This window comes from Mirounga angustirostris, unplaced genomic scaffold (genome assembly GCF_029215605.1).
Source record: "Mirounga angustirostris isolate CCGP_5_RB_7025 unplaced genomic scaffold, mMirAng1.0.hap1 SCAF_2, whole genome shotgun sequence".
NCBI classification, from domain to species: Eukaryota; Metazoa; Chordata; class Mammalia; order Carnivora; family Phocidae; genus Mirounga; species Mirounga angustirostris.
Genome location: NW_026991710.1, coordinates 201630844 through 201651494, shown reverse-complemented (window position 1 = coordinate 201651494; position 20651 = coordinate 201630844). Strand labels below are relative to the sequence as shown.

The window sequence follows — 20651 nt, the reverse complement described above, 5'->3', positions numbered from 1 at the left end:
AGACACGTTTGTAACTCATGGGAAAGGCAGGGGTGGTGAGCTGAGCTCTCGAGCCTCCAGGCCCGGAGACGGGGTTGTGCCCGCGGTCACACAGCCCTCCCGTGTGGCGCCGACGCTCAGCCTGACACCTGTTCACAGAGCCCTTGGTTGTCATCCTGACTTGGGTTGGGATTGACTCATTAGTGACTTTGCGTCGTTCTCTCAGCCGGACTTAAGTGACATTTAACTACGAGTGAGAAATCTGCAGACTTCAGGGGCCGCTTCTGCTGAGACTTGATCCTTGATCCAAAATTAAAATCATGAGTGTTTCTGTGGCTTTCAGGAAAAGCCGTTAGTAATCATCGTGGCAGTCCTGAATGGTGCAGCTGTGAACGGAACAGAAGGGAAGCAAACGTTAAGGCTAATCAGTGTCTTTGTCCTAACGGAGCAGAAATGAATTCTTAATTTAAGCAGCCTTCAAATCCCATCATTAGGGAAACAGCTAAAACCTAGGCTTGAGGATGCTTTTTTTAAAAGTAAACTTTTAAAGAACGGGAAGAATCTAGAAACTGGGCAGACTGTTGGAGTGCCAAACTTTGTGGGCCACTTAACTTTCTCAGCGGAGATCACGGAGCCCTGGGAACCACTGCCACGTGTCGTGCCTGAAGCCTGGGACCGCCCTGCAGTCTGGGGTGTCACCGGGCCCACGCCGGTAACACCAGTGACCCCCCGAGGCCCCTTTCTATCCGTCAGGAGGAGTTTTCTGACCTCAGCTGCACGGTCAGGAAACTCGTCTTCGAAGGTAGACTTGCTAACTTGACCGCCCGCCTCCACCCAGTCCCCATCCCTGAAAGAGCTCATGGTGACCTTCCTGGGGGAGGCTGACGTTGGTGGGTCTGAGCAAGGCGGGGAAGGCTCTGAGCGGAGTGGGACGTGCAAGCGAGCACAAGTGAGCAGGCGCCGGATGGACGGAGGCAGAGAGACCCCGGGGGCAAGGAGGCTCGTGACCTGCTCAGGGCCTCTGTGAGCCACGTTGGGTCCCGGGACTGGAAAAGGAACAGAACAGACCTGGAGTGGGGCCGACCCCCAAGGGAAGACCCAGGGTCAGCTGGGCACTGCGTGGGGGCCACGAATGGCCTTGGGGGACATCAGCTAGATGTTGAAACCTACGTTTAATAGCAAATCTTCCCATTCTACTCCCATCGGAGCGAAGCCTGCTGTCCCCACAATAAGAGGAAGTGACTGTCCTCTTCAGACAGAGATGAGGCTGGCTTCCACTGTCTCTCTGCTCCTGGCCACCCCGTGTGCCCTTCAGCCCCAGGGCTGTGCAAGGGAGCTTCGTGGGTGCCGGCAGAGAGGAGACGGAGGCCCACAGCCCTCCTCATGCACTCCCCATCTCTGCGCTGCTTCATTGTTTGGGGTTCTGTGTAGGTCGCATTTGGGAATGAGACTGCCCTGCTAAAGGCTTGCACTCCAGCATGCAGCGTGGACACCGGGGTTCTGGAGGGGCTGGGGGCAGGCCGCTTCTCCGCTCAGCCGGGAAGGACACGCGGCCGCCCTCCCACTGCCACGGAAGCCGCAGGCTACACCAACCACTAACACACATACATTCGTGGGAACGCTGTCAGGAACGGGGGATGGGGCGGAGTCCCAGCACGGTGCCTTAAAGCTGGCATTTTGTCTTCTTGGTGTTTATGAGGTAATCACGGTATTGTATTCCTTTACACGAAGAAATCCAGTATTTTCTTATGAGCAACTTGCCTGTTCATATACAAAGATTGTTTTTCCTTCGACCTACTATTTTAAAGCCCTTCCTGTTTCTTTTTTTTTTTTTTTTTAAGATTTTATTTATTTATTTATTTCACAGAGCGAGACAGCGAGAGAGAGAACACAAGCAGGGGGAGCGGGAGAGGGAGAAGCAGGCTCCCACGGAGCAGGAAGCCCGATGCGGGGCTCGATCCCAGGACCCTGGCATCGTGACCTGAGCCGAAGGCAGACGCTTAACGACTGAGCCACCCAGGCGCCCCAAGCCCTTCCTGTTTCTTATTATCAATTCCAGGCTAGTGTGATTGGAGACAACTATTCTCCACCCAAAAGGTGTGATTTGTACCCGTACTTAAGAGGGTTTAAACACCCAGAGGTTGAAAGCAGTAGGACTTCATAGGTCAGGTGCTTATGAAATGCGGGTCATTCACTGCTGATGCCTCCAAACAGAGGCCACCACCCCGTGGCCGGAAGAGCCCGGCCCTGCAGCGTGAGAGGTGTGGTATCACGGGAACCCTCTTGTGGACACGTGGCTTACGCTCCCCAGGCCTCGATATCTGCACCCATCGTAGTGGAGATGAGGTCCTGCCTCACCACAGGCGGCTGGGGCAAAAAAGTGAACCAGGGGAGCCGTGACTCCCCGCAGACGTGCACATAGATTATTGTACATAGCACCCCTCTTCACCGCGTCTCCAAAATAACGCATCACGGAGACCCACAGGGAGTGGATCGCTCCTGGCCATGGGTGGTCTCGGTGCCAATCCCTACTTTCCAAGATTGAAGAAGGAGCCAACTGCAGCAGTCGAATCCCGGGACGTGTATCCAGGAGGAAGAAGAGCTCCAGACACGTACGACAACAGGTATAACAACCCTGCCCAGAGCTGTAGGCACTCAGCCCTCCGAAGAGGACAGCGATGTCTCCATCCTCGGCGTGAGCGAACGGGCCCGAGGAGTTGATTTACGCTCTCGTGGTAGACCCAGCTTTCTCTTTCCGGTCCGCCGTGCTGCCTCAGAATCCATCCCCTCGGGTCAGGGGACCAGCCGTGACCGGTAGTGAGGGACCATCCCAGGGAAGCTGTGAGCACTCCCCGGAGGAGGTGGATAGCTGCCCTGTGGACTCAGCAGAGCCAAACCCCGTCCAGTAGCTGTGCTGACGTCCCGTGTTTGGCTCTGGCCTCCTGGGGGCTGTTTGTGCGTGGAGGACCCTGGCTTGCTCCGTAGCCACCCCGTGCTGGGTGCCTCTCCTTCTTGCAGAGCATGTCATGCCTCCTCCTGTCTTCTAGGACCGGCGGTTTGCCTGTGAATCCACAGTTCTTGTTTCTGCCCCAGGATGGCCATACCACGTGTGTCCACAAGTGGATGTTGTGATTCACTGTCCAAATCCAACTCAGTTAATTGAGCTGGTCTCAGGGGTTATCTAGCCCCATTGCATGTCGGGAAGCACGTGACAGGCCCCAGGGCCGCTGGACACCCTGTGGGACCCTGTGCGTCCTCTTGAGAGCCAAGGGTGGGTCTGCTGTGCTCACAGGGGAGGAGGAGCATGGGGTCACGACCGAAGACTCTGCAGAAGGCGACTCAGGCCCAGCACTGTCCTCCTCCGATGGATCCTGAGACGTGCGCCTGCCTCCTAAATAGACGTCAAGGGGTGCCTGGCGGCTCAGTCGGTTAAGCGTCCAGCTCTTAGTTTTGGCCCTGGTCGTGATCTCAGGGTCGTGGGATCGAGTCCCACATCAGGCTCCATGCTCAGGACAGAGTATTCTTGAGGCTCTCTCTTGCTCCCCCTCTGCCCCTCCCCCCGGTCACGTGCTCTCACGCTCGCTCTCTCTCGCTCTCTTGAATAAATAAATAAATAAATAATCTTGAAAAAATAAGAGGGAAATAAATAAATAAGCTTAAAAAAATAAAAGAGGGCCGCCTGGGTGGCTCAGTCAGTTAAGCATCTGCCTTCAGCTCAGGTCATGATCCCAGGATCCTGGGAGCAAGTCCTGCATCGGGCTCCCTGCTCCACGGGAGTCTGCTTCTCCCTCTACCCTTCACCCCTGCTCAAGATCTCTCTTTCTCTTACTCTCTCTGTCAAATAAATAAAATCTTGATAGATAGACAGATAGATGATAGATTGATAGATAGATGATAGATAGATGATAGATAGAAAGAAAGAAGTCAAATGTCCACCAACTTCCATGAATGTTGAATTTCTGCTTGAAGTTAGTCTCCCTGGGGGTCCTCTGGCCCATCTGTCCCTCCCCCACCCAAGGTCATTTCTGTCATCTCTTCTGCCCCTTCATTCAGGGGGTTTTACCTCATTCTGAGCAGTCCAAGACGGTGGACTTCCTCTTGAGGAAGGCCAGTGCGGAGTCTGCTGTGAATGAGACACGAGTCATGGCAGAGCATGGTGCCCACTCGCAGAGATAACAGAGCAGCCAGCTCGGGCTGCCTGTGACTGTGTGTCCTCAGCGCACTTACTCAGCCCCTCTGGGCCTCATCTTCCCCAGTGGACAATGTGGAGGCCACGACCCAAACGTGCTTGTGAGGATGGGCTGTGGGGAGACACTGAGCTCGGGTTCCCTTCCCGAGGAGCTGAGTGTCTTACAGAGCTGAGACACCCCTCCCGTGACGGGGGACGTAGGTGTTCTACTGAGTGCCATGACGGATTATCTCAGCCCCCTTCCTAGACACTGGGGGTGCAGGTGGGAGTCTGCTGGCGATCACAGGGGCGCTGGAGAGTGTGCCCGTGTCCCGCCATGCGTGGGGCCGATCGGGGCTCTTTGGGCTGCACCCAGGTACATCCGATGCTCAGCTCAGACAGGCCTCGCACACATGCAGTCAGGCACGGGCTCTGGAGAAGCGCGATGACACAGAGCCACAAAAACGCCCTGAGGTCCCAACAGCCGTGCTGGGTCACGTGTCAGAGGGCACTGATGTCATCAGCTTTCGGTATAAAAGACAAACAGCTCATAAGTTGGGTTCAGTCGGAGGGGTCGTGGGTGCCCAGCCCGAAGCAGGGGGTCCCTTCAGGGGTCATGACAGCGAAGACCGGACTCATTAGATGCATCTCAGTGCGTTGTGGAGGGTTTCCAAGATGTTCACGTCTGTGGCACGTTTCTGTTTTTGCTCTGAAACGTGATGGAAGTTTGAACGTGAGATCTGACGAGGGTGCCTCGTTTCCCAGGAGGGACTCATGGGCACCTCGTGTCTGCACTGTTTCGGGCCCTCCTGGCTGTGGCGGGGTTGGCGTGGATGGTGGAAAATCAAGACGCTGGGTCAAGGCGGCTCACCGCCCGCCGGTTCAGAAGGTCTGGGTGCAGAGCCCGCAGAGCCGCTCCCCACCATGCCCGCGCACGTTTGCTGCAACCGTGACACTTGTCTGCACGATGTCGGTGGGCAGAGTTCCGTTCCTCAGCACGGACTGGGCGGAAGAGAGACGCCTGAGGGTGTGAGCATGTGTCCGTGGGGCTGTCAGAGGGGGCGGTGGGCCTGCACCCCTGCTGCTTCATGAACGTCTGGTGGCACCCGGGGCGGACTCTGGGAAGGGCAGGTCGGTCTGGGTGAAGGGCACACGCAGCCCCACCAAGTGACCCTGAGAGGCAGGGCCTGGCGGTAAGGACACCAGCAGGCTCTTCGAACGTGCAGCTGCATCCGCTGCGAGGCAAAGCCCAAGGTTGGCAGGCGGCCTTTGCCCTCCGCCCATACCCTATTTTGTTGTTTTAATGTGAAGGTTTTGCTTAGTTGAGTTGCTTCTAGGCCTCATTTTATCCCAGTCCGTCTGACAAACGACAGGAGCAGAGGCGAAACATGCCGTGAATCATTCCTACCCATAAGACTCAGGACTGACCTTCACCCGACTCACCGTCATCCAGGGAGGATCGTTCTCGAGAGTGAGACGGGTCCCCGCGTCCAGCTACAGGGATTACACCGCGGAGCTCACGCTCTCTGTGAATGCTCGGCTTTGTGGGCTCGTGTGAGCATTCTGTCTGTGGCCTACGTGTGCCCGGTGTGTGTGTCCCAGCTGTCGTGACGAGCTTGTGATTTCTACAACCAGTGCAACGTGGACGCGTCCGTCAAAGTCCTTGTGTTGACGCTTGCTCTGTCTTTGCCGTGTATGTGTGTGTTTAAGGAGAACACGATCTGAGACGGAAGGTAGGTTGTTGGGGCTTATTCTGCTGATTCCATGCTTCCCCGACTAACGCAGGCTGCTTTCGAGCTGGCCACATGGACCACGTGACCACGGTCCCCATGGCAACTGTATTTATTTAGGACTGTGCCTTATATTGCATTATATTTCTAAACAAATGAAAACATTGCCATCTCCGCTCTCACATTCTACCTAATGTGGCCATCTGGCTGGCCGGCGCTGGACTAGACCACTCATTGGCAGGAAACACGGCCCCAAAGTGTGCAACCTGCCGTAAGCCATGCGGAGACGGGGCGTGGTCAGATCACACTAAATAATTTTAATAGGCTGTCTTGTAAAATACTTAGCCCAGTTCAGACCTTTATTATTCATATATAAAAGTTTAATATATATAACTTTTAAGAGCAGTGTCTGGAGGCCCCCTGAAATGAAATTCTGCTGCAGATTTGTGTGAGAGATTGGCAAGCGTCTCCCACTGCCGACCTTCCTTAATGTCCTGTAAAGTTAGAGAAAATGCCAATTTGCTAGATTGAAGGTGGTGGTAGCCTATGTGGGCTCGATCACGGCACCCTAGAATGACTCCGTTTGCAGACTATAGCGTGGATAACCGTATCTACTATTACTAGCAGGATGTCAATGTGGCATTTTTGCCTCAAAACTCATTCAAGAATATTGACAGCCTGCATAAATGCACATGGAAAAATTACATTTATGGAATATGTGCCAAAATGATGACGTGTGTATTATATACACAGTTATTTGCAAAAGGGTCCTTACCTGAAGCTGCCTGTCTCCCTGGGGACACCAGCTGCCTACACCTCTCACTCCTGATTCGGCGTGGGGTCGAGGACCCCGGGGCCGCACAGGTGCAACCCAGGGCAGGGATTGCCAGGCTTCTCTCACCCAGCTCCGTGGGGGGCAGCTGGGTAAAGAATGCAGCTCTCTGCATCTCTCTGGCCTCTGCCACCCCCTCTGGGAAGGGCAGGGCCGTTCTTCCTCACACAGTGACGTCCCTGTAAGAACATCGTGTCTGCGTTACATGCAAGTGAGCGACTGAAAATCACTGCTAGCGATGTGAACCCGAAATGTTCTCCCAACGAAAAGAAAGAAAATTCATGTTTGGGAAGAATCTGACCTAAGATTAACTAGCATTAAGCAGTAATGCAGGAACTGCAGGCTTTGAGTATTGGTGAAGGAGGCCTGAGTCTAGAGCTTTCTGGAGAAGGGAGGAAGTGCCGTCCTGGGTAGTGTAGCTCTCATGGGGGCTTCCAAAGTGGGACATGGCTCTGGGCTGCAGAGTGTGGCCGACTCTGCAGAGTCTCATAAGTCTGCGTAGAGCTCAGATTTATTATTGATTATTGATTAAACCCGAGGTAGAGCTGAGAACCACGGACGCCCTGCCTGAGTTGGCACCTGCACGTAGCTCTGAGCCGTGGCCCTGGAGCAACTGGGAAGAGTCTCTGGTGTTTGGGCGTCTGGGTGAAGAGTGTTGGAGATGCACTGAGCTGACGGCCGTGTACCCCTGAACATACTAAAGAATGACTCTGTTTCTCTCTTGCAGAGGAAGAGGGCGGGGACCTGGTCCAGCCCGGCATCAGCTTTCCGGGGCCAGCAGAGGAGGATCTAGGTAGAGTACACATCACCTCAGCCCTGGTGACGCGGAGATTAGACACAGCGGGGCACGCCCCGGGCCGGACGACTCTCTGCACCTCAGAGACGGGATCCCTCCCCACAAAAATGGTTGAAGCATGTGTGTGACCTCGGCATGCCCTAATTTAAAGAACTGAATGAGATGTGGTGAACGTTTTAAATAATTTGTACAGAGTGGAGAAACTATAAGTGAGAACACATTTGCTCCAGATCACTGCAGACTAATTACTAAGACAGCTAGTCATTATGAATAACGATTAAAGCAGTCAGTAGCGTAATTGATACACGTGTAGAATGGCACCTCTCTCCCTTGCTCCCTCGTGACTAAACCTTACTCTGAGTAAATCCAAGGAAGAGAAGAAGCCTTTACTCACAGCTCTTTACGTGGCTCTTTACCTGACACAGACAGCTGAGTGCGTGGGCAGGCCCAGCATACACTGGGGCGTGGGTGCCGAGTGCAATCGTGTGCTTTCTTGCAGGGAGCTCCGAATTATGATATGATATAATAGGATAGCATATTCTCCCCGGGGCTAGTTAGAGTCATGTGGAAATTTTACTTTTATGTTGTCACAGACACAATAAAGCCAGTGCCACCTTTGGCCGTGATCACTTGACGTGGATCACACGTACGTGGAGAGGGGCCAGTGTTTCTGTAAGACACGTGAGCTGTTGAATAAATTCAACGTCCAACAGTCCGTGAGAACCCCCCCCACACACACACCGTAGCTCAGGCTCCCGCTGTCATAGCACTCAGGGCTGAATTATGGATCAAAAAGATAATTCCTACTTGAATTTGAATTTTTCTTAACTGATTTCAGACCTTTAGCCAATGAATCTGTTGCCCATTTGATTGGCTTAAAGAATAGTACTGTAAATGGAGGGGGTCTATTTGTATAAGTCTTTGATTTCTTTTAAAGAAAAGTAGAGGCAAAAAATTTTCTTTTCAATTAAGTTACGAATATAGGTGTAGTTCTGAAAGAGTGACGGCTAGTGATGGGACATTTTGCACTGCAATGGAGCTCAAAATGTATTTCTAACTTGCCCTCCTAAACAAGCCTTTCTTTGCTCAGAAACATGCAAGCGAAATCATCTTCCCTTCCTGCTGGAAAGGCGTCCCAGCTTTCTCATTTGAATTCTGTTCCACTCTGGGGACGGTCCCTCGCAAGCAGGTCTCGGGAGGCGTCCAGTGAGTGCACGACTCATTTGACTTCTGTTTCCCTGGGGCTTTGGGAGTAGCCCACCTGCGTCTTGCGCTGTGCGCAGTTTGGATGTCATGATTGTGTCTGGTGCCCGTTCTTTCCCGAGACAGTCTCTCGGAATGGGGCAGACGCGCGGAAACCGAGGAAGAGTGTGCATCTGCAAGCCCTGTTTTTGTGGCCGGCGGGACTCGAGGCTGACACGTCCACTGTGCGGGGGGATCCCAGGGAGAGCTGGCCCACCTCGGGGGAGACAGGTGCCCCTTCTCGGCTGGCTCGCGGCAGCTGGGTGTTGTTTCCCTGGGGCCGGGGCCGCGGGAAGGGCCCAGATGACTGAGCAGCACGAAACTAAACCCCAGGTCATGGGAATCACACCGGAAACACAGGTGCCCCCCCCCCCCCTTGCTGCCAAGTCCCGGACTCAAGTCTAAATGTGTGCCATAGTCACGTGAGCTGAGTGCAGCCGGGCAGGTGCGGGGCGGAAGGGGTCTGCGCACCTCCCCACGGCCCGCGGACCCGCAGCCTGAGTTGGTGCCCGTGCGGGGCCGCTTCCCGGGGCCGTGTTCACAGAGGGTGCCCATGTGGGCAGACAGGCCGCGGTGCTCAGGAAGTATTCTTTGCATTTGGTAAGATAGACACAACATAAAATTGACCATTTTGACCATTTTTAAGTATACATTCGGGGGCATGGAGTACATTCATGTGGTCGGGCAACTGTCCCCACCCCCGCCCCCAGGACCCCCATGTTCCCCATCGGCCCCTCCGCACCCCTGTCCCAGCGCCCGCGTCCCCCAGCTCGGTGACCGGCATCCTGCTCCGCTTCCCTGAGTCTGACCACCTTGGCTCCTGGGCTGAGCGGCTCCTGCAGAACCAGTTCTGCTGCAATGGGCTTCTCTCACTCAGGGCCATGTCCTGGGGACTCACCCACGTCGGAGCAGATGACACAGTCTCCCTCCTTCTCGAGGCTGCGTGACATTGCCCCATGGGGACACACCACATCGTTTGTCCGTTCACCCGTAATGGACACCGGGCTTGCCTCCCCCTCCAGACTCTGCTGAATAATGCCGCTGGGTGTATAAAACCTCTCCGGGACCTTGCTCTTAACTTTGGGGGATGCACCCAGGAGTAGACTTGCTGAATCACGTGGTAACTCCACTTCCAATTTTGTTTTGAGGAACCTCGTACTATTTAGGGACAGAAAGTGTTTGGTGAGCTGTTTCTACAGTCTGGCCATGACAGGACGGTGATCCCAAGAATGTCAAGGGACAGTCAGATTTGGGAGGCTTTGGTCAGAAAGAAAGACGAGGATTGGGGGCTGTTGGCCCTCAGGAGCTCTCAGACACACATCTGGTTTCCCCGCGTGAGGACAGGAATGGGCAGGTGCAGTGTGTTCGGTGGCAGGAAGGCGTGTTAGGACCCCAGGCAGAGGTCGCCCAGCTCAGGGACGTGCACATGGCTCTAGCGATTGTTTTCAGCGCATTGACCGGGACAGTGGGTCTCAGCCGTGGTTGTCCCCAGCCAGCGCCACCACTCGGTATCAGAAATACCACAACCTGGTTCCCGGGCCCACACGTTCTGATGCAAGGCTGCCTCTAGGGTTCCCTGCGCGTGCCCACGTGCACCCCCAGGATGGAGAACGCTGGCATGAAGGGCACGCGCCGATGGTGACAAGAGGGTGAAGGGGGGGCAGGGCCGGGAGGGGTGGGAGCACGGGCGGGAGGGGACAAGTTCTGCGCGACGCTCCCAGGCTGCAGTACTAACCAGTCAGGAGCAAACACCATACTGTGGAATCTGCCCGTGTCCTCCTCTGCAAATTGAGGGGCTGCACTGCATGGGGTTTGTGGGCCCTTCCGTCTTGAATGCGCAGCTCTCCGATTCTCCTGCACCAAATCCAGGTGCAGAGCACTTCGCAGGGCCCTCGGTGCTGTGGTCATGGAAGGTGTGTCCTTTCTGCGCGTGGTGGCATATTTTGAGGCCGGCAAAGGCTGCGTCCGTCCGCACAGAAGCCAGGCGAGCTTTCCTCTGCTCCCTTCAAAGCTCCCGCCTGTTTCTCCCCCAACTGGCCTCAGTCTCTCTGAGGAAAGGCGAGCGACGCTGGCTGAAAGACCAGAAACTGTCTTTAGTGACAGAGAATTTAGGAATAAATGCCGTGCTCAGGCTGCGACCCATTACGGGCGTAGCTAAGGGTGTGTGCTCTGAAGCTCGCCTATTATCAGGTATGGAAATAATTGTATGAGGAGGAAAGTGCCATGGAAAATAGGAAGATAAAAAAGGCTTCTTTGCAATTCATCTAAAGTCAGTGATGAAAATGAATTAATTTAGCTCATTCACAATGGCTGCAATAGAAGAGAAAAACCTACTTTTTCCAGGGGAAACGTCTGAGGGAGGACCTTCAGACACACTAACATTAAATTGCTCGGCCAGTAATTTTGTGACCCTGGTTCACGATAGGAGCCATTGGTCTACAGATGCCTTTTCTTCATTCTCTTGAGCATGATATTTAAATCAGTTGCAAAGAGTTGGCAGTTTATAAGCACTTATGAGCTCTGTGATGTGGACCCAAATTCTGTACTGGTAAGTCGACTGCAAAGTGGAACTTCTTCAAAGGGCAGATTAAATGATCAAAGAATAGTAGGTACATATTGTATGAGATGCAGCACAGAGAAAATGGGTGAATATTGTAAAAGGCACTTGCACACTAGAGTAATGATGCCCAACACATAGAGGCTTCCGTGAGCTGGGCACATGTGCTGAGGATGTGTTCTCATTCAGTGGACACCCCCGGGCCCTGATCACGTCTACACAGCATAGGACCTAACATACAAAACTTACTTTAAAAGAGCTCCCTCTTCAGAGGGTGATATTTTACATCCTTCTATAAGCACCCTGGCCATCTTGTAGACATGTAGTTTTGTAACTCGATGGGCATCCACACTTATTTCCTTAAGGTGAATTCCTAGAAGTTTCTAGAAACTGTGAAGTGGTGCCATGTTTCTATCTAGACAACAACAGTGTGTTCATTGCTGCACCCTGAGCATCTGGAGCCCTCTCTCCATCCTTCCCCACCCTCCCCGTGTCCTCCCCACGCTCCTGGGATATTCAGGATTTCTCCCAGCCGCCCATGGGAACCCAGGGGGCCAAACCACTCTCCAGCATGTGACATCAGCAGTTACTGTCACACGTGCAGAAAAGGTGGGAAAGGTTACATGTCAGTGAAGGGAGCATCCAAAAAGAGGATTTTATGTGACCATTTCTTGTTAAAACAACCTGAATAGGTCAATAACCAGTAATGAGACTGAAGCAGTGATCAAAAACCTCCCAAAAAACAAGAGTCCAGGGCCTGATGGACTCCCTGGGGAATTCTACCAAACATTCAAAGAAGAAAGAATACCTATTCTCCTGAAGCTGTTTAAAAAACAGAAACAGAAGGAAAGCTTCCAGACTCATTCTATGAGGCCAGCATTACCTTAATCCCCAAGCCAGGCAAAGACCCCATCAAAAAGGAGAATCTCAGACTGATTTCCCTGATGAATATGGATTCCAAAATCCTCAACAAAATCCTAGCTAATAGGATCCAACAATACATTAAAAGGATCATCCACCAAGACCAAGTGGGATTTATCCCCAGGATGCAAGGGTGGTTCAACATTCGCAAATCAATCAATGTGATAGAACACATTAATAAGAGGAAGGAGAAGAACCATATGGTCCTCTCAATTGATGCAGAAACAGCATTTGACAAAATACAACATCCTTTCCTGATTAAAACTCTCCAGAGTATAGGGATAGAGGGAACATTCCTCAAGTTCATAAAATCCATCTATGAAAAACCCACAGCGAATATCATCCTCAATGGGGAAAAGCTGAGAGCCTTTCCCTTAAGATCAGGAACACGTCAAGGGTGCCCACTCTCACCACTATTGTTCAACTTAGTACTACAACTCCTAGCAACACCAAACAGACAACAAAAAGAAATAAAATGTATTCAAACTGGCAAAGAAGAAGTGAAACTCTCTTTTTGCAGACGACATGATACTTTATGTGGAAAATCCAAGAGACTCCACCCCAAAATTACTAGAACTCATCCAGCAATTTAGTAATGTGGCAGGATACAAAATCAATGCACAGAAATGTTGCTTTCTTATACACTAACAATGCAACTGTAGAAAGAGAAATTAGAGAAATGATTCCATTTACAATAGCACCAAAACCCATAAGATACCTTGGAATAAACCTAACCAAAGAGGTAAAGGATCTATACTCTAGGAACTACAAAACACTCATGAAAGAAATTGAAGAAGACACAAAAAGATGGAAAAATATTCCATGCTCATGGATCGGAAGAATAAACATTGTTAAAATGTCTATGCTACCCAGAGCAATCTATACCTTCAATGCCATCCTGATCCAAATTCCAATGACATTTTTCAAAGTGCTGAAACAAACAATTCTAAAATTTGTATGGAATCAGAAAAAAAACCCAAATTGCCAAGGAAATGTTGAAAAAGAGAAACAAAGCTGGGGGCATCACGTTGCCGAACTTCAAGCTCTATTACAAAGCAGTGATCACCAAGACAGCATGATATTGGCACAAAAACAGACCTATAGACCAATGGAACAGAATAGAGAGCCCAGATATGGACCCTCAACTCTATGGTCAAATAATCTTTGACAAAGCAGGAAAAAACATGCAATGGAAAAAGGACAGTCTCTTCAATAAATGGTGCTGGGAAAATTGGACAGCCACATGCAGAAGAATGAAACTCGACCATTCTCTAACACCATTCACAAAGATAAACTCAAAGTGGATGAAAGACCTCAGTGTGAGACAGGAATCCATCAAAATCCTAGAGGAGAACATAGGCAGTAACCTCTTGGACATCGCCCACAGCAACTTCTTTCAAGATACATCTCCAAAGGCTAGTGAAACAAAAGCAAAAATGAACTTTTGGGACTTCATCAAGATAAAAAGCTTCTGCGCAGCAAAGAAAACAGTCAACAAAACAAAGAGGCAACCCACAGAATGGGAGAAGATATTTGCAAATGACACTACAGATAAAGGGCTGGTATCCAAGATCTATAAAGAACTTCTCAAACTCAACACCCAAAAACAAATAAGTCAAATAATGGGCAGAAGACATGAACAGACCCTTCTCCAAAGAAGACATACAAATGGCTGACAGACACATGAAAAAGTGTTCATCATCATTAGCCATCAGGGAAATTCAGATCAAAACCCTACACCAGTTAGAATGGCAAAAATGGACAGGGAGAGAAACAACAAATTTGGAGAAGTTGTGGAGAAAGGGGAACCCTCTTACACTGTTGGTGGGAATGCAAGTTGGTACAGCCACTTTGGAAAACAGCGTGGAAATGCCTCAGAAAACTAAAAATAGAGCTACCCTATGACCCAGCAATTGCACTCCTGGGTATTTACCCCAAAGATACAGATGTATTGAAAAGAAGGGCCATATGCACCCCAATGTTCATAGCAGCAATGTCCGCGATAGCCAGACTGTGAAAGAGCCAAGATGCCCTTCAACAGATGAATGGATAAAGAAGATGTGGTCCATATAGACAATGGAAGATTACTCAGCCATCAGAAAGGATGAATACCCCAGTTTTACATCAACATGGATGGGACTGGAGGAGATTATGCTAAGCGAAATAAGTCAAGCAGAGGAAGTCAATTATCATATGGTTTCACTTATTTGCGGACCATAAGGAATAGCATGGAGGACATTAGGAGAAGGAAGGGGAAAATGAAGGGGGAGGAAATCGGAGGGAAAGATGAACCATGAGAGACTATGGACTCCGAGAAACAAACAGGGTTTTAGGGGGGAGGGGGGAATGGTTAGCCTGGTGATGGGTATTAAGGAGGGCACGTACTGCATGGAGCACTGGGTGTTATATGAAAACAATGAATCGTGGATCACCCCATCAAAAACTGGTGACGTATTGTATGGTGACTAACAAAACATAATAAAATTTAAAAAAAAATTTTTGTTGTTATACAAAGAAATCAAAATTACTTTTAAAGTTACTAATATTATTAGGATATTAGGAATTTGATTCTAAATTTCTGGAACGCGTTTCCTAGTTTTCCCCCTAAATACCCATTTTTAGCTTGCACAATTTCTGAGCTTGGTTGCTGTCACATGAATTATAGTACATTGTCCCTGGGTTGGTTCCCTTCCTCAAACAGTGAATCTTTGTTGACCACGCATGCACGCCTTCGTCCTAGTCTGTTCAGCTGCTGTGACAAATGACTACAGACTGGGTGGCTTATGAACAGTAGCATCCATTTGTCACAGCTCTGGAGGCTGAGGTCTGAGATCAAGGTGCCGGCGATTTGGTGTCTGGTGAGGCTTCTTCCCGGGCTCCTGTGTCCTCGCATGGCAGGATGTGGGCACTCTCTGGGGTCCCCCACGACCTAATAACCTCCCTGAGGCCCCCCTCCTAATGCCATCACCTTGGGTGTAGGGTTCCACCTATAACTTGAGGGGGGACACAGACATTCAGACCATAGCAGCCTTCGTTCAAGTGATACTAATTCAGCGTTTTCTGCTCTGTGGGACGCACCCACCGAGTGAGCAGCGGGCTCTCCGACTTAGCAAGCTCCACGAGGTGGAGGGGTGAGAGACGGAGCACACGAGCAAAGCTGCTGTATAGACAAGAGAAAATCAGCGCAGCTAGAGAGGTAGGGACGGTGTTCTCTAGAAATGCAGGCAAAAATCAGATCAGCGCAGACCAAGGAACCAGAGGCCATGGTGACGAACGCGGACAGGCTCGGGGCCAGAGAGGGGAGTCCGCTCTGCGGAGAGGGGGGCCGTAGCGCCAGTCCTGAGCGCAGTGCCCTGCGTGGGGCGGGGCTGGGACAGGCGCAGCCACAGGACAGCCGGGGGCCCGCGGGACAGCCCTCCTGGCGTGGGGCGCCGCGTCCGCCTCCTGCACCCCTGACCCTGCCCTGGAGTCCCGACAGCAGCCCTCGGCGCATAAGTCTTGTCAGTGTGCGTACGGGGACATTAAAGAGCTCACGTTCAGAAGACATGCGCCCGTTACGGATTGGCACGTTGTCCTGGGCGAGCAGCTCCTTCTGGAAGGTGAGGGCGGTGAGACGCAGCTGTCCAGCGCGGGTTCATCTCGCCGGGCAGAGGCACGCGGGGCTCGGCTCTCACAGACTCAGAGGGCCTGCGGGGCTCGGCGCGCACAGAGCCCTTGAGGAGATGAGTGAAGTGGGCGCCTCCGCAGGGGCAGCCGCTGAGCGCCCATGAGTCCGGGAGGCAGAACTAACACACACGATGTGCAGGATCCACAGGGATCTGCGGAACAGGAGGCTCACGAGGAGGGTTCGAAGGCATAGAAGGACCCTGGCGGATGCGGGAGAAGGATACTTCAAGGGGATGCTCATTCGCTGGTTTCGTTTCCGCCGGCCCCACCTCAGACTGTTCACATGGGGGCACATGACTGCAGGGAGGCCACTGGGTCAGAGCATATGGGCCTCTGCACAGGGGACGCCACGCACGTCCCCGGGCCCCCGGGTGTGGCCATCGAAGATGCTTTCTGCACCTGTCACCAGGCGTCTCCCCACACCAGGAGCCCTGTTTCCTCCCTCACATCCCTGGCCCCTCGGGGCCACTATGCATCCTGCTGTCACCACAAGGCCAAAGACCAAAACGATTTTACTTTCGCCTTTGGTCTCATGTCTGGATGCTTATTTTATTCAGGAGCTTGTCTAGCTGCTTTTTGATGCGTACTCAGGGTTTTTTTTTAATGATTCCAAAGCTAAAATAGAATCTTGTGCATTAACGTGTCTTCTTGCTTCCTGTGTATATATATTTTTTCTACAGAAACCTCCAGTTTCGGGGCAGGGCAGGGTAGGGTCTACAACAGCAGTTCCCCACGAGGGCGGCTTTGCCCCGAGGCTCTCGGGGCTCTTCAGCAGGCCTGCCTGCAGAAAATCCCTAAGGGAAGCAAGCCAGTTCCAAACGTGTATTTGCACGCACACACGTGCACACATGCATGGTCTTGCAAATTCAAGCAACAGCATGGTTCACCTTCCAGAGCTGTGCCTTTTGAAATAACACTTTCCCAGGCTGGCAACTCCTCAAATAAATGCATGATGGTTTGGCAGTAAGTGAAGTAGTCTTGGGTGGAAATGGATTGGGAGGGAAGTAGACAAGGTGGCAGACGTGTTGTTTAATAGGGAAGATGTGGCTCGTCCTGTTGACCTTCCCCTAATTCAGTAAGAGATTTTATTTCATGTTTCTGCTCATCTATACAGACGTGACACTGATTTTTTAAACTGTGGGTTGCACTGATGGGCCATGAATTCAAGTCTCCCATCAATTTTTAGGTGAAAAAGAATAAAAAGAACAGAAATGTATCGAATGTGTAGAATGGGAAATACAAAGTGTATCACACGTAATGAGGGCAAATAGCATTTGAGGAAACAGTGTGTGTGTGTGTGTGTGTGTATTAGGTTCTAGCTCAAAATGCATTTTGTTTTGTGGAACGTCATCAAAAAAAAAAAGTTCTGAAGCCACTGAGAGATTGTCTTGCAGAAACTGGGGTGGTAGAAAGAGAGGAAGTTACTTTTGTGTCGCGTGCAGTATTTGGGAACAGGAGGGGGTGCGGGGAGGGGGCCCCAGGGTAGGGATCACCAGCTGCTCGTCACGACAGGTGCACTCCTGATGACTCCAGTTCCTGCTCGAGGACGGGGCAATCCGCCTAGTTTCTGTGACTTTGAATCCTTAAATATTTGTTTGTTTATTTTATTTTAAATAAAAGGTTGGTTAATAAAACTACTTCCCTCCTCATACATAGGATTAGGAAGATTAAATCTGATGATGTAAGACCTTAGCAAGATTTATCACAATGAGTGTTCAACAAGTGTTTGCTTTTACCACAATTACCATTACCGGAAGTTCCTTGCTATTAAACTAACCCAGGCATCAGGGATTGAGTTTCAGAAATCTGTGGGAACGTGAGCGTAGAGAACGCGTACAGGGAAGATGGGCATGGTGCACCCTGGTTTTCCTTCCTGTCATTCCGGACCCTGATTTCCGTGACGACTAAATTCATTTGCAAATTTCAGTCACTGGAAACACGGACTTCCGGGATTGTTTTTGGATTCTGAAGGTGTTCTGTGTGTGAGGGTTTCCCTCTTCAAGGGCACATGACTCGTAGGCATGCTCATGTGCAAATGTGCCTGGCAAGCAAGTAGAAGGAACGCACAGGAGGTGTCTGTCATTTGCTGGAGAATTAAGTAGAAGCAGGCGGGCTGGTCAGGAGGGCGCTGGAATCCTGCTGATTTGTGGGGACACTGGCCTGTGTTGGTGACGCATGGCTTGTGGGATGGAGGAAAGGAAAGGTCAGCTGTCAGGAAGGAAGCCGGGGTCATCTGACCAAATGTGAGGCAGCTGGGGAACTTTGCAGTTTGGGAAAAATGGAAAGTAGCAGATGCACTGAGGTTAGGGGAAATCTTACCGGTCCTCGATGGTGGTGCCCCTCCAGGCTTACTGGTGGCTTCGTGAATGAGGAGGGGACAGCTGCTTGGTGGTGGGACACATGACAGCAGATGCAGGAGGCGCAAGAGAGGAAGGGACCGTGTCTGAGGACCCGCAGCACATGCTCTTTGCCTTCTTCCTGACACCTCGGGACAGGGTCAGTCCCATGGCCAACTGCCCGGCTGTCCCTCTCCGTGCAGGTGAGGCTGAAGCTCAGACACCTCTCCGATCTAGTGGCCACATCCCACAGCTCAGACCCCCTCCCCAAGGAGGGCACCATGCGTCACAGACCGTGCGTCTGGTCCATTGTCCCTGACTCACATGCAAAGGGCTTGCTGTGCACTTGACACCCAAGATGGAATTAAGTGTCATGTAAATAATAAGGAATTGCAGGTAGAGTAAACATACAGCTAACATGCATGTGAGCACTACATATGTTTATTTGCTTCATTGGCCTGTATACCTTTGTTTTATTAAGTTTTTAATTTTAATTCCACTATAATTAACATACAGTGTGATCCTAGTATCAGGTGCACAATATCGTGATTCAGCACTTCCATACACCATCCGGTGCTCATCAGACAGTGTGCTCCTTCGTCCCCATCACCTGTTCCCCCAGCCCCCACTCACCTCCCCTCTGGTCCCATCAGTGCGTTCTCTATGGTTAAGAGTCTGTTTTTTGGTTTGCCTCCCTCTCTGTTTTTTTTTCCCCCTTTGCTTGTTTGTTTTGTTTCTCAAATTCCACATATCAGTGAGATCATTTGATAATTGTCTTTCTCTGATTGACTTATTTCACTCAGCATAATCCCCTCCAGTTCCATCCACATTGCTGCAAAGGGCAAGGTTTCATTCCTTTTGATGGCTGCATAATATTCCATTGTATATATATACCACTTCTTCTTCATCCATTCATCTGTCGATGGACGTCTTGGCTCTTTCCACAGTTTGGCTATTGTGGACATTGCTGCTATAAACATCGGGGTGCACGTACCCCTTCGGATCCCTACTTTTGTACCTTTGGGGTAAATACCCAGTAGTGCAAGTGCTGGGTCATATGGTAGCTCTATCTTCAACTTTTTGAGGAACGTCCATACTGTTTTCCAGAGTGGCTGCACGAGCTTGCATTCCCACCAGCAGTGGAGGAGGGTTCCCCTTTCTCCGCATCCCCGCCAACATCCGTCGTTTCCTGACTTGTTAATTTTAGGCGTTCTGACAGGTGTGAGGTGGTATCTCATTGTGGCTTTGATCTGTATTTCCCTGATGCTGAGTGATGTGGAGCATCTTTTCATGTGTCTGTTGGCCGTTTGGATGTCTTCTTTGAAGACCTGCACACCTTTCTGATCTCAGCAATGGACTTCTCTCCTTTATGTGTGGAATGCTCTTGGATTTGTTCTCTCCCCTTGGTCAGCAGCTGTCCCCCCAGGTCACTGGGTAATTCAACACACACCATCCGCAGGTACAAGCATTCCCATCACCATCACAGTGTAGAGCTGAGACATGTTTCTGTAGTGGGTGGAGGCCTTCCGTGGGAATGATGGTGCATGGGCACAACAGTCAGTGTGTCCATGAGCAAAGTGGAACCTCAAAATCTGTTTAGTAGTTCAGAAGTAATATGCTCCCAGTCTTATTGGAGTAGAATAAAAAGCATGCATATTTCAAATCATGAATTTGGTATAAAGTGAATGCTAGCTATAATTAACATTAAATATTTAACTAACGATATTGTAGCAGGCTCCCTTGCATCAGGGCCCCTCACACCTATTTGGCGTCAGCCCACGCAGACAGGGCAGAGGCCTCAGACCTACTCACCCCGTGGTCCCCAGGCTCCCGTAGGAAAAGCACCAGGTCCAGAGACTGTAGGAGAACTCATTACACCCATGGCACATGGCCTGTTGCTCTCAGACACCAGATACTTAGTTCTGGTAGAGGAGAAAAATACGAGCTTATGCACACACACAAAAAATGTTTTAAGATTTTATTTAGAGAGTGTGTGAGGGGGGAGGGGCAGAGGGAGAGAGGGAAAGAGAGAAGCTCAAGCAGACTCCCCACTGAGCACGGAGCCCGACATGGGGCTCAGTCCTATGACCCTGAGATCATGACCTGAGCCAAAACCAAGAGTCAGACATTCAACCGACTGAGCCACCCTGGCGCCCCTATATGTTAAATAAAATAACACCCTACAAACCTAAAACTAACCCAGGAATTGTATTATACTCACCCTGAAAATATAATCAAAGTTATTTATTTTACATAATTTCCTAAGCAGAACATCACGAGTTAAATTAAACGTCACCCTTCCCACAAATTGTGATGAATCACGAGAGGCATTAGGGCTGGAGGTGAAAGTGTAAGTGTACCGTGATTCCCTCTGAAACCTCAGCACCTTGATACTTCAAAGTCGGTACCTGAAAATGAAAGCCC

General features: G+C 50.8%; 1 protein-coding gene across 1 annotated transcript in view; it reads left to right on the top strand.

The window, feature by feature from the left end:
• The first annotated feature begins 4592 nt into the window (after positions 1-4592).
• DLGAP2 (DLG associated protein 2) overlaps positions 4593-20651 on the top strand; it is a 184299-nt gene continuing 168240 nt past the window's right edge. Inside the window, exons 1-2 of the mRNA XM_045879507.2 lie at positions 4593-4677; positions 7437-7502. Coding sequence (XP_045735463.1) covers positions 4593-4677; positions 7437-7502 — 151 coding nt within the window. The remainder of the gene's footprint in view (positions 4678-7436; positions 7503-20651) is intronic.